The following is a 15,775-nucleotide window of genomic DNA, read 5'->3' on the forward strand; positions in this document are numbered from 1 at the left end:
GCTCTGCCTCCTGATTCAGGCCTCAAAGGGGGCCCTTGATGGGTAGGACACCTTTAGAAGCTTCCCCAGGAAAACTGCCTCAGCAATTCAGCTGCTGTTTCCCCTCTCTGTCCCCAGTATGGAGGTGTTCCCTGACCCAGTATGGAGGGAAGTGGCCCCTGACCCATTATGGAGGCTCCTGGGGCCTCTGGCTGACTTCTATAGGTCCTTGGCTCCTCCCTCCCACCATCCCCTGGACTGGCATACCTCTGCTTTTCCTAGGAGGAATTCACTTGTGTCCTATTTTCCTGGTCCAGGCTGCTCTACCTTCAGGGCCAGGCTTTATGGAGAACAGGGAGTCTTCTAAATCATGAAGGAGACACTTCCATTGAGACCCCAGATGAGGCAGGTGACATTATTGATCTAGGGGGCACAGGGACAAGTAGGAACCAAGGAATCGAGGAGGACAAAACATTCCACATCCTCACAACGTTAAGTTTCATCACATGTTTATGTACTTTTCATCAGATTTCAGTCTAGAAGACGACATATAGAGGCATTTAAAGCAGGTAAGAAAATATTGAACTCATTCAGTATGTCACCAGATTGAACATCTGTGTCTTGCCAGATTCCTGCTTTATGGAAATCATTGTGAATTATGGGGCTGTTGCTGAATTGGGGGCATCTGGTGACGACTTGGCATTTGTGGCTTATGGTCTTACTGGAAACCCCTTTGGATGGTTTTCGAGCCTATAATTCATGGTTATATGTTCTGTATTTTTCCCGAGACTACTGCTGGAATCCTGTGTTCACTGCATAATGAGTATTTTATTTTTAGATGTGGATCACCTCTTAGGGAGGGAGTCTGTGGGGAAGGTGGGTAATGAACTATTTTTGACATATATAATAAGTGCCAAAGAATGTGGTAATATCCAAGGAATAAAACAACAGTGACCGCCATTCAATTGCAGAGATTGTGTCTGTATCTCCCACAACTTACCACATTCAGCTGTGTGTTATTTCAAACATTTGGTCATATTAACAACAAGGAAAGATCCAAAGGATTACCCCCAAGCATGCTTACTTTCTGTCCCTAATTCCTGGGTTCATTTGGGGGAAATGAAGGGGACCTCTCAGGCCCAGGAAAACACTTTGCTCTCCAGGAGTTTCATGAGAAAACCCCAACGTATTGGCGACTAGGTAACAAGACTAATATTTGCTCTCTACAAACATTTGTTGTATGGACACTTTCTCAGCTTTTGTAGCTTTAGCTGAGTTTTTTTTTTTGTCCCCCCTAAAGAGGAAATGTATAAAATTTAAACTCCATCCTAGAGAATCCGTTATTCAAAACCTGTCTTAGAAATCCACGGCATTTTTATGGATGAACTGTGTAAAAATATTGACAAAGATTCAGGTAGGTTTGGGGTACTAACCGACTATCTGCCCACAAAGAATGTAAATAAAAGTAGTGTTTACCATCCACAGGATTAACATCACCTACCATTTCTCCAACATCCATTAAATGCTAGCACTGTTAGGAGCTTGGACATTAAATATGGCCTTTTTTTTTTTTTTTTTTTTAAACTTAGAAACTAGGGGCAGGGAACAGGTAAGTGAATTCACGGTTCACTCTCCAAGCATGCACGTCTCAAACGGCTCCTGAACTGTTTATTCTATATGCGCTCGCTCCTGCCCACAGAACGGCGGGAACAAAGGTACAGTGTGAATCGGGAAGACGCGGACAAGGTAGACGGTCAGGTCCGCCTGGCTGAAGGGCAGGGCGTGGGGAGCGGGGTTTATCTGAGGACAGTTTCAGAGAGGGCACGAGCGCTTCGTGCCGAGTTCGGGGACCAAGAAGCCCCTTCTTCAAAGATCCCTCTTCAGCTTCGCGCTGGCAGTGCGTCTCTCAGGATGGGGCCGCCTGGCGGGCACGGTCCCCGGGAGGGGACACCCTAGGACCGGTGCTGGGCGCCGCCGCCAGGAGTCCGAGCGCGGACCGGCGGGGGCGTGGTCGCCGGGCGGATAACGGGCCGCAGGGCGCCGCGGTCGGCCCCCCGCCCGCGCCCAGCCGGGCTCCACGCCCCCTCCGCCCCGGCGGCCGAGCCGCAGACCGTGCGGGCGGGGCGGAGCGGGGCGGGGGCCGCGCGCGCCGAGAGGCTTTTTTTTTTTTTTTTTTTGGTCAAACTTTGGCCACGTGAACCGCCCCCCATTCACTTTTGCGCCAATCCGGCGGCGCGGACGGATCCCGAGAGGGGCCAGGCTCCGCCGCCGCTGGGGCCCCTTCATAACGCGCCGTGCGTGACGTGAGGGGCTCCTGTTGCAATGGCGAGCTAAGTCGGAGGATGTGCAGCTGCGGCGGCGGCGCCGGCCACGAAGAGGACGGGGGCGGGCGCAGCGCTAGCGGAGCCGAGCCAGCTGAGAGACGCGGGCGGGGCGGGACGGGGGTGAGGACTCCGCTGCCACAGCCGTCGCCGTCGCGCTGGCCCCGCGCCCTCGCGCGCGAGCGGGAAGAGCCGCCGCCGCGTCGCGCTCGAGCCGCCACCGGCGCGCGCTGGGCATGGTCCCCTCTTAAAGGCGCAGGCCGAGGCGGTGGGGGTGGGCGTGCGAAACAAAGCGGCGGCGTGGGGCCTACGGACGGCTCGGGGGCCACGATGGGCGCGGCGGGCCCGCGGCGGCCGCGGCGCTGCCGGGGCCGGGCCTCGCGGCGCTAGGGCGGGCTGGCCTCCGCGGGCGGGGGCGGCGGGCTGAGGGCGCGCGGAGCCTGCGGCGGCGGCGGCGGCCCGGCGGGCAGAGCGGCACGGGCATGGCCGCGCGCGGCCGGCGCGCCTGGCTCAGCGTGCTGCTCGGGCTCGTGCTGGGCTTCGTGCTGGCCTCGCGGCTCGTCCTGCCCCGCGCCTCTGAGCTGAAGCGAGCGGGCCCGCGGCGCCGAGCCAGCCCCGAGGGCTGCCGGCCAGGGCAGGCGGCGGCGGCGGCTTCCCAGGCCGGCGGGGCGCGCGGGGCGCAGCTCTGGCCTCACGGCCCGGCCTCGGATGGCGGCCCGCGCGACAGGAACTTTCTCTTCGTGGGAGTCATGACCGCCCAGAAATACCTGCAGACCCGCGCCGTGGCCGCCTACAGGTGAGTGAGTCCCTGCTGCCTGGACTCCGACTCCTGTATTCAGCGTCCCGGTGGGCCGCCCTGCCGGTACTCCCTTGGCTTGAGCCTCTTCCTGCTTTCCAGACCGCAAGCTCCCGGGGTTCGTGTGGGATCGGGGTGCCCCTTGGGCTATAGATGTCCGACATTGGAAACAGAGGTCAGAGGCGGGATGGTGAATGCGACGCCCAAGAGTATGGGCTTTGGGGTCAGGTGGACCAGGTTGGCTCCCGTGGGTGTGGTCCTCAGCCTGACTTTGTGTAAGCCACTTCAGCTTTCTACGTCCAAGCCGCCTTCTTTGTTAAATAGGTCTGACTGAACATACCTCCCTCGAAAGGTTGTTGGGAAACTCTTAGGACACAGTAACTGTGATAGTAGTGGCAGTGATGGTTATTGTTTGATTCTCTGAAATAGGTACCTTTGCTCTTGCAGAGCGAGAGGGGAGGTAAGTTAATGTGGTTAGAGCTCTTACATAGCATACTTGTAGATATCAAGGGGCTGCCAGCTACACACTCGATCCCACCAGTCTGTTGAGTTAATGGAAAGAGAACCTTGGGAAAAGTAGTTCTTGGCCCATGGTAGATTCGGGCTTAACTATCTCCGTTTAGGGATGTGTGTGTGTTATCCACTATCTGGGTCCTTGTTGGCCATCTGAGTCATAAAAGTGACTGGAATCATGTTCAGGATTAACAGAGGGATTAACCAAAGTAACCTTTAGAAGGGCGATGATTTTGGAATGGCAGATTTGTGCTGGAGTGAATTTGAGGTAGGAGAAGGGTGTGGATCCAGTAAAGGGATTTAATGGAACCTTGTATGTGTGAAGTACAGAAATGCTCTCCATGTGGAGAAGATTTGGGATTCATCCAGCCACAGAACAAACCAACGCGGGGAGGTCCTCTGAGAAGGAACTTTAGAGCCGTCAGCGCTGAGCAAGGCCAAGCTGGTTGCTCTTGGTTCTTTTTTTTTTTTTTTTTTTTTTGCTTTGTTTTGTTTTTTAAGATTTTATTTATTTATTTGATAGAGAACACCAGTAGGCAGAGAGGCAGGCAGAGAGAGAGAGAGGAGGAAGCAGGTTCCCTGCTGAGCAGAGAGCCCCGATGCAGGGCTAGATCCCAGGACTCTGAGATCATGACCTGAGCTGAAGGCAGAGGCTTTAACCCAGAGCCAACCAGGTGCCCCAGTTGCTGTTGGCTCTTAATTTATAACCAATCCTTTGAAACTTTGGCTTTTAAATTTAGTCCTGGTCTAAATGTGCAGGCATAGAGATGAAGGAAAAAACATATATGGATCTTTATTCCTCTAAGGGAAGAAGTACAGGATTGAAAAAGAAGACAAAGAGCAATGGAGAATGTCAGCACTGACTCAGTGCATTGATTCCCCATTCCTGCATCTTTCTGTGAGGATTATATTTAAGTCCAGAGCTTAGGTTCTGCTGGGAAGGATACTGAGTGCCTGAAAAACCTTAGAATGTAGTCACTTAGTATAAAATTAGACTGTGTTAGTGATTTAGGAGTCCCCAGGTGAAGATTTCCTCCCAGATCTCCCATGAGTTACCTGGAATTTTATGCAGATGGTTCTTTTTGCCAAGAGAAATGGCTACATCTGAAATCAGGGATGGGCTGTATAAATTGTTCAGAGAATGGTTTTGAAATGTAAGCCCACATGACTGCCATTGGGTGACAAGCCCTGCGAACTTGTAACTCTGGAGATGATTATCAAAGTAGTTTGGACAAATACTATATTGCCCACCAAACAGATATATTTTCATGGATTCAGAGTCAGTATAGACAAACCAGTAGGGGTCCTGGTACACCAGCAGTACTCAGAAAATGTAACGCAAACTGGACCTACTCTTCTACACTTGGAGATGATCTTTTCCCTAAGCCCATGCTTGACACTCTGACTTTTGGTCTCCTTTTCCAAGTCTCCTACCTCATCTTTTTTGGATGTAGGATTTTTATCTCATTGTTTATTTTCTTTTGGACACTTAATGGAAAGTAGAAACACAATTTGCCATCTGGCCCCAGTTCTTCCTCCTTTGTGACAACTCTGCCTTTCTGATAAAGGGAAAACCCTTAGGAGGAAACAGTTTATCCTACCCAGGCATCTGTCAGCTTTCCTGCAGCTCTTTCATCTTTTGATCTCAAAAAGTCCCATTACTTGAAGCTTGGGGGTGGACTTAGCTTTCCCCTTAAGATCCTCTGCCTCAAGCCTCTGTTTAGGCCATTTGCAGGAGATGGCCCAATACAGTTTTAGTCTTAAGGAACTTTGGGGGAAGGCCTGAATTGGGATGGAGGTTACAGTGTGTAACTTATGATTATGGCTCTGCTGTGCTTTGCAACCCAGGCCGAAACTCCACACTCAGCTCCTAAAATGGAAGTTGCACGCCGTTTGGCATAAAAATCGGTTTGAATCTTAGCAGGTAGAACTGCAGTTTGGCACTGGGTGTGCTCAGTTCTAACTTCTCTCCTAAGAGGCAAATTCATTCTATACCTTTAGAAAAACTTGAATGTTTTTTAGTCTAATTTTTTTTTCTTTTCAAAGAAAATTAGTTTGGCTTTATGGATGTAAGGAGATGCTGGCATTTTTAGTAATCTTATGCTAAGGTACTGAAAATGTCAGAATTTAGGTCTGGCTACTAGTAATTGTTCGAGGTCCAGAAGGGAAATCTAAAGCCTTCGGGAAATTCAGTGAGCTATGCCTGTCTGCACTAAAGTTAGTGCATTTTAATGATGGAACAGCCCCATCATTACAGACTTGTACTTTCTCTACCTGCCAAATGCTTGAATTGGGGAGAAGGGCCACCAAGGAATGTTAGCAGTACAGCAACAGCTGATAGCATGCAAGAAACAGCTTTTTAAAATATATATGTATATAGATTTTATTTATTTATTTGACAGAGAGAGACAGCCAGAGATGGAACACAAGCAGCAGGGAGAGAGAGAGAGAGAAGCAGGCTTCCTGCTGAGAAGGGAGCCTGCTGAGCGGGGAATCTCCTTCAGGGCTTGGCTGGGATCGTGACCTGAGCCAAAGGCAAAGGCTTACCTACTGAGCCACCCAGGTGCCCCAAGAAACAGCTTTTAAAAAGCAGGCACAACAAACCTCAAAGTGTAGCTGATCAGAGTCTGACCAGGGCTAGTTTCTTCCATAGGCCCTGAGCAGACACCATAGCTGTTAAGTTCATAGGAGTGATCCTGGTTCCTAAAAGTACTCAGTTACACTTAAGATTCATCCCTTTATTCAACAAATACATACATGGGTCCTCTGTGTCGAGACTCTTGTCGAGGACACAGTGGTGAAGATGCTTGTTCTCGTGGCACTTCTATATTAGTGGGAACCAAGATGCTGAAAGAGTTAATGCTGGGCACTATGGAGAAAATAAAACGGTAAGGAAAGAGTCGGGTGGTGTCTAGAGAACTTAGGATTTGGGCTGCAGTCTGGTGGTGAGGAACTTGTTGTGTGAGTATCACTGAGGAGCAGGGGAGCAGAGGGGAGAGCTGATAGGTTACAGACAACCACCACCTTGGAAGGGAATAAAAGAAGGGAAATAAAAGAAAGCGGATGAGGCCTGATAATGTCTGGTCTCCTGGAATTTTCCCTAGGTGAATTAGAAAGCCTTTGGAGGGTTTAGACAGGAAAGGGAAGTGATGGCATTATGTTCTCAAAGTTAATTCTGCCCATTGTGTGCAGATCGGATTGTAGAGAGGCAGGGAGATTTTAGGAGGTGGTCTGGCTAGAGGTGGGGGTGGCAGGGGGCGACTGTGGTGGCTGTGGTCATGGAAAGATGTGGAGAATTCTAGGGGATCTGCTGGAGCAGAGCTCAGATGTGCTGACTGAATGCGGGTTGAGTGGTGAGGCATCAATAGTGCCTTCCAGGGTCTTGCCTTGAAAGACAAGTGTGAGTGGTTGTATTACTTACTGAGCTGGGTAAGGACGTGAGTCAACAGGTCTGGTTTTGCACAGGAAAAGTTTGAAGGCCTTTAGACATGCAGGTGGATGTAGCCTTCGCTTTGTAAATGCAGTGAATTTATGAAGAGATTGAGAAAAGATTTACATCTGAGGGGGCTATGGTGCTGGAGCTCTGAAGCTTTCTGGAGGCCTCTGGGTTGCTGGGGTTCTGCAAACGCATCAGGAAAGTTGTTTGGACTCATCTACAGAGTATTTGTATTCTCGGTCATTTCACTTCGGAATGGTACCTGATTCCTCCAGAGGGATGTATCGTGCCAGGTAGTAACAGATCATCAGATCCCCTGTGTTCCTTGTGTCTTTTGTTACTAGCTACAGTTCATATTATTTCTGTATTTTTTCCTTTGTTCTTAGTTTGATAGAAATTCATGTAGTTCAGTTTTTACTTTTCTGATTTTGGGGTTCCCCCCAGCCTTCCCTGTCCCAGGCTCAAAAAATTAATGCCCTGGAGAGATTTTTTTTTTAAGATTTTATTTAATAATTTGAGAGGGAGAGGCAGAGAGATCACAAGCATGGGGAAAAGCAGAGGGAGAGGGAGAAGAGGGAGAAGCAGGCTCCCCGCCAACCTGGGAGCCCGATGTGGGGCTCCATTCCAGAACCTGGAGAAAATGACCTGAGGTGAAGGCAGGCACTCAACCATCTGAGCCACCCAGGTGTCCTGGAGAGATTTAAAAAGCAGTATTTTTTTCCCCCTGATTCTAGAAAGGGTAGAAATCATCTCAATCTCATTTCCCTCCCAAACAGTACATTGTCTTAGCAGCATCTGTTTAATAAGCTCCCTTTTCGCTACCAGTATGAAATGCCATCTTCATCATACTCAAAATTCCTGGGTATGTTTTGGACTTCTTATTCTGTTCCAGTGAGCTTTTTCTCTGTTCTTATGCCAGTACCACCCTTTGAAATTATTGGAAGTCGAATAATTTTTTAATATCCGGTAGACAAGTTCCTCTTTGTTCCTCTTCTGTTTCAAACATTTCTTGGCTACACTTACCTGTTCTTGCCGGGAGAGTTTTGATACCATTTGGATTTTCTTTTTAATTAATGGTTTGATAAAAAAGAGAAAACATGCATACTTTGCTTTTTAGTCCTTTCTTTTGCTCAGAACTCTAAGCTAATCCAACACCTTATATTTGTCTTGGTTTTTACCTCCCCTGGGCTGAAGATGGGGAACCGTTTTGTTCTTTCTCCACTTTCTCAGAGGAAAGCGGTGGATGGTTTCCCTTCTTTGCCCTGGGAGTGATAAAGGGCACCATTAAAGATTAGCATCAGTCTGTAGGGAACTGTGGGAAGAAAGTTTGAGAAACACTAGCTGTAGCTATAGGAATCTTGTTGCAAGATGTTGTAGTAGTTAATGGCCTCTTCCGAATGCTTTCAGTGAAGGCACACTGTTCTTTTCCCAACCTTAATGAGCAAACCTCAGAGTCCCTTTTCTTACTCTTGAACTCAGTAAACCATGCTTATCTTGAAACAGTTTAGAGTAATACTTTCTCAGCTAGAATTCAGTTTGGCAAAAACTCACTGCCTTCTATAACCCAGGTAACTGGCCTGTAAATGAACTTTTGGAGCACAACCCCTTTCACATTGTGAATTACCTGTCTAAGGTGACTGGAGGACTCTGCAGTCCTGAACGTGAGTTTAGCTTTTTATGTCATGGTTCCAGATCTTTGTGCCCTCAAATAGTTAGAATATTGCAAGGATAGCTGTGGTCTTCCGCAGAAGTTTGTACACGGTTGTGTTTTCATCACATGGCTAGTTTCACTTCCCTTGTCCCTTCATTAAGCTGCTCTGTATTGAAAACAGATTAATAATTCTATCCTGGCAGGGTGTGTCTTCTAGGGAGGGAAAGAAATGGTAATACTGATGAGGAGGGACTACAGGGTGCCTGGACCTTATCTGCTGTGGGGACACAGCACAAAGAGGCCTGCACTGATTATGAAGGGGATCAGGAAGGGCCTTGCCCACACACTCCTGCCCCCTTTCCCTCCCTTAGTCTTGAAGGAATTTTCAAGGCAGAGACAACAGATTCCTGGAAATGTGGAAGAGCAGGAAGTAGTGAAGGAACAAGGGGATTGTACATTTTGAGGCTGGGATCTGAAATTTAGCATTTCCTCTAGAATTTTTCAAAGGGATTTAAAGATGTGCTCAAAAATATATGCATGGAGTGGAAATTTCTTTTTTTCTTTTCTTTTTTAAAAAAGATTTTATTTATATATCTGAGAAAGACACAGGGAAAGAGGGAACACAAGCAAGGGAGTGGGAGAGGGAGAAGCAGGCTTCCTGCTGAGCAGGGAGCCTGATGCGGGGCTCCATCCCAGGACCCTGGATCATGACCTGAGCCGAAGGCAGACACTTAATGACTGAGCCACCCAGGCGCCCGGAAATTTCAGTGTCTTTGGTGTCCTGCATTAGGAACTGTGGACCATAATTGATTTTGCTGATTTATCCATATTGTGATCTGCTTCTCTAGCCACAAAAACGATGTGGCTGAAATATGTTTACTGAAATGAAGAGCGATTCACAATATATTTAAATTAAGCAAGACTAGGGTATAAAATTATCTTCTGGGTATGAAGCCACTCTTGTTTAAAATCAAAGAAAATAATCTGTATGTGTAGTATAGAAAAGAAAATGTGATAGAATGTATACACAGTGATGTTCAGTGATTTTTCATATTCTTCTTGGCCCTTTTGAGTTTTTCTGCAGTGAACACTTATTTTGTAGTAAAGCTACAGAACTAGAGCATAAAAAAAAAACAAAAAAAGGAGGAGGAGAGGACTGCTCTTGGAAGGGAATGGAAGTACAGTTTTGAGTGTGTTGAATTGTAGGTGCCTGCAATGGTGCTGGGCACAGGTGGTGCCCTGGGCTTAGGTCCGAGATCATTCTGGTTTCAGTAAGTGGCAGTTAATCCTGTCCTGATAAAGTACTCGGATACTGTAACTGTATTTACCTTAGTTCCGTAACGTCACAATTCCAGGTTGTGCTTGGGAGAATCAGGTGACAGAATTTTTAATGTGAGGGCCCTGGCTTCCACACACGAATGTAAATATTCAGTGTCTCCATCTGTCCTGCATGTGGATGGAATTGGGGGAACAAGAAATTTAGTTACGATTTAAAAGTAATGAAGCTCTCCCATCTACTCATCTTAACTCTGTGTCATTTCTAAAACCTCTGTAGCTGTGATATTTGTTCTGTAACCAAGTACCTTGGTTTGCGGATGATGAAAAAGAAGAAGGTATGGGGCTTCTGGGTGGCTCAGTCAGTTAAGTGTCTGCTTTTGGCTTAGGTCATGATCCTGGGGTCCTGGGATCGAGCCTCGCCTATGTGGAGCCTGCTTCTTCCTCTCCCTTTGCCCTCCCCTGCGAAATGGTTCCCCCTCTCCTCCCGCATCCAAATAAATAAATAAATAGTTTTGTGGGTTTTTTTTGTTAAAGGTGTATTCTACTGATTTGGTGTCGACCCTGGGTTTGCAAACCCAGCACCTGAGGATTGTTGAAAATATATTTGTCCATGGCATTAAAACAATTGCTTTGTAAGTTGAGCCTAGGTGTGAGGGCTGCTTTTGTGTTGGGATTTTCTTCTGTTTCCAGCCTACTGCTGGAAAGTGATCTGGCAAGATTTACAATAGTGAAGGGACCCAAACGGAATGAGGCTCTCAGAAGCTACCTTCAGAGTAGAGTCTTCTGACTGACCTTCAACTAATCCAGCTCAGACTCTGAAGAGGTGTCCTCAGTGGACAGGTTTCTGCCAGGCAGATGCAGTGGAAGTGGCTGAAGTGGGTGTAAGGTTGCCCTCCTTTTCTGGGATGACTGTTTTCTCAGCCTTCTCAGTGGAGGAGGGACTGCAAAGGAAACGTGGGCGATAACCTGGAAAAAAGTGTGCGGGATGAAGGCGGCAGCGGAGGCTTTGGAATCGACCCCATTTGAGTTCTGGCTTCAACATTTATTAGCTCTATGATCACGGGAAACTATACCTAGCCTTGCGCCCCAGTTTCCTCATCTGTGAAATGTGGGTAACGGTACCGCACACTGCATAGAATTGTCACAGGCAGAGTTTCTCATGCCCGCAGCGCAGTGCCCTGCACCAGGTGACTGCTTGGCTGAAGGGTGGCTGTGGGCTGCTGTTCAGCGGGTTGGTACCAGGAAGTGCCTTGGTACAGGAGACTGACTTGCAAAAGCGGTCGGCCAAAGTGGGTTCAGGGTGGTTTTACTATTTGTGTCGAAGAACACTTTTTGTTGCTGCTCTTTTTTGTGTGGCTTTGTTTGCTTAGATTTAAATTTGAAATGAATTTTGTTCATGTGTGATTAAGAATTAGTTGCATATTTACACTTTTAAATGTACGGTGGCAAAACAAACCATCTTAAGGGCGCTCTCCAACATTTGAAGCTTTGGAAATGTATCATGAGACCAGAATTTGCCTTCTATTATTAACACTCTGAATTTCAATTCTTAGGTTTCAAAGAGGGCGTTTTTGTGGTCTGTGCTGAAGAGTATTTCCATTGTTTGCTGTGAACCTGGGCTCAAAGGACAGGTTGCTGGTAGCCCTTAATATCTTGGAACTGCCTCCTGGGCTAGTGCCCAGGCCATTGTTGAGGTGGGAAGCTGTAATCCACCAGGCAGGAGGAAAAAAGGTCTTAATGCTTCTTTTCACCTTAGGTCCACTTTTTAGGATTAGTGGTAAAGAGTATAATTTGATTTGTCTTAAAAAAAACATTTTTCCCACTGTTTTATGATTTCTGTTCTCTTTCCCCACCTAATTCCAAAAGAATTGAGATTGCTCACGTCATAAGTTTACGCAGTAAGGCAGTTAGAGACTTTAAAAGAGGAAGCCATGTATCCGGAAACCACATAAGAGGAAGAGAAACCAGCTCAGTACGCTCCATCCTCATACCTGCACAGGACAGAGATAATGCACTGAGTAATGCTTACAGCATCTGGCCTGAGGGCATTCCTGCAGCTCCAGGAGAGGCCTTGAGCAGGCCATTCCTGCAGCTCCAGGAGAGGCCTTGAGTTACCACTTGGTAGCTTTGGAAGAACTCTGAGTTTTCCCAAGGTCTGATCAAGTTCAAGTGCATGGCTGCTCTGACTGGCTGCAAAGTATTGCCCTCCATGTACTTTTTTGGGAGGGTGAGCTCAGACTGCTGCTCCATCAAACCTGTGCTTCCTATAAGGACACTCACTACATGTGCCCTCCTTTCCCTCCCCTGGACCCTGCGGGACAAGTTTCTGTCAGGTCTTAGTGTCTGGAATATCCCTCTTACTTAACACTGAGCAGTGGGACAGAGTCCTGCGACATCTCTTGGTTGCCTGCTGGTTGGGACCCACCATTATCAGACAGAGAGACCATGTGATGGCGGTTGGTCCCACCACGTGGGCTCCCCCTTCAGGGTGGCATCTTTTCAGAGGACTCCAGTTGGTTCCCTGTTTCCCACGGGCATGGAGCCGAGCAGGCAGCCCCTACCAGGATTTCGCCGTCCCTGGTACCAGTACTGGTACCCCGCTCTGACTACTTTTGTTTTTCTTTGGCTTTATTTTCTTGCTCTTGTTTTCATGCTGTATTCCTTTTGGTTAAGTTATTAAATTTCTTCTGTTATAGGAAAGAATATAAACATATGCCTTTAATTCCTATTATCTATCAGTTCTATAAGGGGAAAAAATGATGTTCTCCCTTCCATGACTCCAAATTCTGAGATGATTTGATCAATATGAGTCCTTTCAGACTTACCACTATAATTGTCTGGCAATGTATTTAGTTGTCCTTAGGGGGAAATCACAGAAGATCTCCCCTTTTTACTTGTAGCTATTAAAATTTAAAAAATGTGAAAGTACTCAATCTCACTCCATTTTTCTTTTAGTTTTTCTCCATTGTATAGAATTAAAAAATGTTTATTACAGAAGTAGCATTTTCTGATGTCAAATCTTTTCATTTCTGTGGATGCTTTTTAGCTTAAACTTTTTTCCCACATTCAAACAAAAAACAAAAAACTTTCCCCCCAGTTCTAACTATACTTATTTGTTACAGTAAATTTAGAAAATGTAGAAAATATGAAGAAAAGAAGAAAATTAAATGTCTTCTGATCCTCCATCCAAAAATAACCACAGTAAACACTCTGGGATAAAATTGTAAAATATTTTATTTTTGTATGTGTACTTTTGTTCCCTTAATAGTACACATCACAGGGATGTACTCTTGCCTGCTTGTTAAATTTACCCATGTATTATGAATGTGTACTTAGGATAGGAGTCATGTTGTGGATGCAGTTTTATACACAAATGTATTTTATGTAGTTTTTCTTAAAATGATAACTGAACAGAAAGGAATTCTATGAAGTCCTGAGTCAGCAAAGGCATTCCTTAGCGAAGCTAATATGGTCCAGCTGCATCACTTAACAGTGATTTAACTCGGTGTAGGGATAGTGTTTAGAGGCCCGGAGGAAAAGATGATAGCTTACTTGGCTCTCTCCAGTTTCAGTTGTTGTATCTGTGCTTTAGCAAGAGTTGGTTATCCGTGCATTGAAAATTGAGCTTGCTGGCAAGGGCCTCTGCAAATGTTCTGTGGTTTCAATTAAGGGAGCACTCTTTGCTCCCGGTAACAAACTTGTCAATGGCAAAGTTGACATTTGCTTATGAAAATAAGGAGCTTGACCTGTTTCTGTCTCGGAAGGAGGACCAGCTTGCTTCTTCAGCAGTGTCTCCTTCTTTCCCATCACTAAGGCACCCCGCCCCTCCCCCAGGTCCCCCAGGATGGTGAATCATGATTCCCATTCCAGAACACTCGATCTTTCCTGAGCTCTTGAAGCCAAAGATACCCTCAATGAAAAGATCATACTTTCTTAAGGTTGGAGGATTTTACAGAAACTTTTTGAGAGATTTCTCTCCAACCACCAGTCATTTAGAACAGAAAAGGGCAGCCTGAGGTTTTTCCCTGGGTTACCTAAAAAGGAAAAGATAATAATTGGGTGGAGTTACCATAAAACTGCAGAGAGGCTTTTAAGGATGGTTTGAGGTTAGATTGTCTGTTTTTAAAATTAATTGGTTTCTCTTCTTGGACAAATTACATGATTTCAAGTCACGGTATAGGCGTTAATCGCCTCAGCGAGGGTGGTTCTTGAGAGAGGCTGGCGCTTGCTGTCCGTGTCCCGTGTGCTGCAGCAGGTCGGAGCCCAGACGCAAAGGCCCTCTGATGCTCCGGCTAATAGGAAGGATTCTGGCGTTTCAGAAGTGAAGACACTTTTAAAAGTTAAAGTCTCAGTAGGCTTCTACCCTAATGCTGTCTAAGATTGACAGTAAAGCGGAATTCTAGATCGCTTGAGTGTCAGGTTTTTAGCCAGAAGTGTGAGGGGTGGCGTTTTCCATAATGTCTGCACACTGGTTGTCGTCCTGTGACTGATTGCAGCATGTTCAGCCCACACTCCCCTGTGCCCTTCATTTTCTCTTTCACTGTCTTACTTTATTTGCACACTCCTGGCTTCCCTAATAAGTCACACTTACATAATGCTTCCTGCGTGCCGGGCAGACGTGTGAGCACTTCAGGTCGAAGAATCCACCGACCCTCACAGCAACCCTATGAGGCAGGTAGTGTTATTATCCCCAGCTTACAGACAAGGAGGGGGAGGCACACCTTATCCGGAAGAGCCAGGACTCTCACCCTAGGAGCCCGATTCTAGAACTCACGCTCTGAACCTGTGTGTTGTCTCTTGAGGAGGTGGTTCCTTTGGAGGCAGACATTGTCTTACCCACCCCATGTCTCCGGTAATGTCGTGGTGCTTTAGTATCTTAATGGCTTCTGGGGTTGGCTCCTTCTGCACTTACCATTTCGAACTTGGTCTGTTTTATTAATCACATTGTAGTTCAGAAGCAATGGGGTGGAAGCTAAAGTTAGGTTGATTTTATTCACTATTCATGTATAATCAATTATGAGATAATGCAGAGTGTTTATAACTTAGATTTCAGAAGTACTATGAATGGTAGTGTATTTTAACTCCATCACGCCTGTGAATTTTACCTCTTAATTGTTTTCTGGTTGTGGCTTGAGTAAGTCGGGCTCTTTTTCAGCGTGTAGGGATCGTAGTAGATGGTAGTGTGTGTCTTATGGAAAGTGACACTTTAAGTCACTTTTTTCATGCAAGTGAGCAGGATGTATTGACTTCTTTTATGTGCCAACTATCGAAATTAATTACTTTTTCAAAGAATTGTTGTGACTGCCAAACAAAAATCATTTCTACTGAAGGAAGGAATCCGGGCTCCTTGACCGGTTGGGGGTCCTCTTAGTACATCTTATTGTCACCAAGTTCCTGGGGTTGGGAAGCCGTCTGCCCTCTGGATACCAAGTCAGAAGGGGGTCTTCAGGGTATCATACATTCTGTGTTGGTTGTAGTTCATTCTCATTTTTGAAAGAGACTTGTCTCTTTATGTAAAGGGTGGGTTTCTTTTTTAATTAATTGCCTTGCTCTGACCACGTTCACTTTTCATCCTTTTTTTTAGGAGCTTATGTGAAAATTTATGGAAATGCAGTGCAGTCCCTGCAACAGCATCTAGAGTCCATATATGCCGAATTCTTTGTTAAAGAATTTTGTAAATGGCCTAAGACTCTATAGGTCCATTTTAAATCCATAGGCATGAAGGGAAAAACATTACTGCTACTGTTAAGATGTTAAGACTGCTACTGTCTTAACAGTAGCAGTAATGTTTTTCCCTTAAA

The 15,775-nt window shown here is 46.4% G+C and overlaps 1 protein-coding gene across 1 annotated transcript in view; it reads left to right on the top strand.

Moving 5' to 3' along the window:
• Nucleotides 1-2,777: 2,777 nt before the first annotated feature.
• The window catches only part of CHSY1 (chondroitin sulfate synthase 1), a 70,952-nt gene continuing 57,954 nt past the window's right edge, over nt 2,778-15,775 (top strand). The window contains exon 1 of the mRNA XM_044232489.1: nt 2,778-3,096. Within this exon, the coding sequence (XP_044088424.1) occupies nt 2,783-3,096 (314 nt within the window). The 5' untranslated portion in view covers nt 2,778-2,782. The remainder of the gene's footprint in view (nt 3,097-15,775) is intronic.

Source organism: Neovison vison, chromosome 13 (assembly GCF_020171115.1).
Source record: "Neovison vison isolate M4711 chromosome 13, ASM_NN_V1, whole genome shotgun sequence".
Taxonomy (NCBI): Eukaryota; Metazoa; Chordata; class Mammalia; order Carnivora; family Mustelidae; genus Neogale; species Neogale vison.